At 44.8% G+C, this 2,332-nt stretch overlaps 1 protein-coding gene across 1 annotated transcript in view; it reads right to left on the minus strand.

The window, feature by feature from the left end:
• si:ch211-217a12.1 (alanine aminotransferase 2-like) overlaps positions 1-1,988 on the minus strand; it is a 13,903-nt gene extending 11,915 nt beyond the window's left edge. The window contains exons 1-2 of the mRNA XM_005722512.1: positions 1,860-1,988; positions 1,585-1,773 (exon numbers count right to left, since the gene is read on the minus strand). Coding sequence (XP_005722569.1) covers positions 1,585-1,731 — 147 coding nt within the window. The 5' untranslated portion in view covers positions 1,732-1,773; positions 1,860-1,988. The remainder of the gene's footprint in view (positions 1-1,584; positions 1,774-1,859) is intronic.
• Between the last annotated feature and the right edge of the window lie 344 nt (positions 1,989-2,332).

Raw genomic sequence — 2,332 nt, forward strand, 5'->3', positions numbered from 1 at the left:
GGACAACAGGCCTGACAGTCATCGTGAATGTTATTTCACTTACAACAGCTGTAGTTTGGACTCTTGGTTCTCTATGCTTAACTGTGCTAGAGTAACTGGAACATGGTTCATTCAAGCTATAACTGAGGCAAAGTGGAAAATAACCTTGTTGCTTTAATCATGTGGTTTATCAAAGTCAATTTTACTGAAATGCACTCAATGTTCATTTCAGTAAAAGAAAATTAAAGAACTGTTTACAGTAATAGATGGGCTCTTTTCCCCCATTCTACTGGTGTATTGTCACCCTTTTATTATGACAGGAAGTGCAGAACTGCCAGAAGCTTAGGTTCATGCTTGAATTAGCACTGTGGGCACTGTTCTGCCAGATGTCTGGGTCATTATCACACAGACGCACACACACATAATATCTGCTGAGTTGTCAGTAAGTGTTCCAGTTAAAAGATTTGACAGGAAGCTCACCAATAGATGACGAGTCAACTTTGTCATGACTTCTGGGAAAAGTTTTTTTTTGCAGGATTTGCTTTGGCTTCAATAAGCAAAGAAGAACAATTTGACAACCAGAGAAGTGAGGCCACATTTCACCAGAACTGGGGGGGGGGCTGCTTGTTATAAGGCTCCTTGCACAGAAAGGCCTCTGAGGCTGCTGGGCCTCACAGCTGCAGCTCAGTTCAATGAAACCTCTCCCCCGCGTGCAGAAGGGAGGTGGGTAAACCCAGAAAGAAACAAAGGAGGACAGAGAGTGCACCCTCTCCTCTTATGTAATAACCCTTTGTATTATACACATCCTTTTGGATCCTTTGGCCGCCCCTGGCAAGATGAGAGCAAAGTATACTCAAAGAAGGCCAGAGCCGTCCCCGCAGGCTCATCACGTGTCTCGTGAAGAGGACATAACTGCAGAGCCGAGGGTTGCGTTACAGCTTTCAAAAGACAGCTTGTTCAGCCTAGCTGTACTTCCTAAGGGGAGCACAGTAAATCAATATTGCCCTGTTGAATGTAAGACGAGCAGAGGGCGACAAGCTCATCGTGGCGCATGCAAACATTTTGAATGCTGACCTGCCCTGAATGTCCTGCTTCCACTCCCTGAGCCAGTCAGCAAAAGTCAAGCATCTCATGCACAAAGCCTGCCCTGAAGTATTATTTTGTAACTGTATCAGGAGGAAACAGAGTCGAAAAATTACACTTTTTACTTACTGAGTGCCAAAATCTAATATGAGGCAATCTTAATAATTTCTGGGCTTATATATAATGGGGGTATTTCCAACAGGTGTGACCTATGACTGCTGTGTAGAGTTAGATTCCAGCTGTTTAATAGTTTCAACAGCTGGGTATGTACATAACTGCATAACCGTGTCTTCCCCTTGGCTAAAACAAACAAAAACAACAACAAACAATTAAAAAAAAACACGGGAAATATGATTTTACACTTAAAAAAACCCACGTTAGAACCCGCACTTTAAAGCACATAGCTTTAAATTAACAAGCCATTCTTTTGAAACCCAATTCCCTCCTGAGTGCCACCTCAGCGATACTCTTAACTCAGTTCGCGCTTTTCTCCTGCTTTGTCCAACTTTGGCTCCACTTTACCTCCTTCAGCTCCTTCTCTATCTGCACCGCCCGCTGGACGATGGGTCCGCGGACCGCGTACTCCACCCGCTTAACGTTGGGGTTCATGCTGTCCAAAGTCAGCACCCTGCCCCGGTGCGAGACCCCGTTCACTGCCTGCTGGGACATGTTTGTTATGTCACGAGCGCACCGTTGAAGCTGAAGCGTTATCTAAAAGATGAAAAAGAAAGAAAAGAAGTTCAGCAATTAGACGCTCCTAGCTGCACGGGGAGCAGATAAAGTATATCAGCAGTTACCAGTTGTTCAGCGGTGATATTGTCAGAAAAGTTTCCGTGTTTACTTTCCCTTCAAGCCCCTTTCCTTTAAGCTTCAACTGACACACGAGCCTCTGCACCCTGGGTGTTTGTATTCCCCCCCCAGGGCCGCCCCGTGCTGCCCCGCCTTCGCGCGCTGTCGTTTGCGATTGGCTGGATTTTCCTAACCGTGACTGACGTCAGCGTCTAACGCTGCTGACTGGCGCCGTGTCATACTGCAAATTTTGTTATCGATCCGATACCAAGTGAATATGGTGCAGGTCCTGCCGATACCAATACCAATACTTTTAACCTATAAAGGCAGCTTATGTAGGGGAGTGACAGTGACATTTTAATGATTACAAAGTTTTTGTGATTTCCACTTTCCACAAAAATTGGTTATTTAAAAAAATATTTTTTGAGACTGAGCTTGCAAAGAAAAGCGTCTGAACTTCTTTAAGTTGCTTGAAGACGTT

The sequence above is a fragment of the Pundamilia nyererei genome, unplaced genomic scaffold, assembly GCF_000239375.1.
Source record: "Pundamilia nyererei isolate P.nyererei 1_Seehausen unplaced genomic scaffold, PunNye1.0 scaffold00007, whole genome shotgun sequence".
NCBI lineage: Eukaryota > Metazoa > Chordata > Actinopteri > Cichliformes > Cichlidae > Pundamilia > Pundamilia nyererei.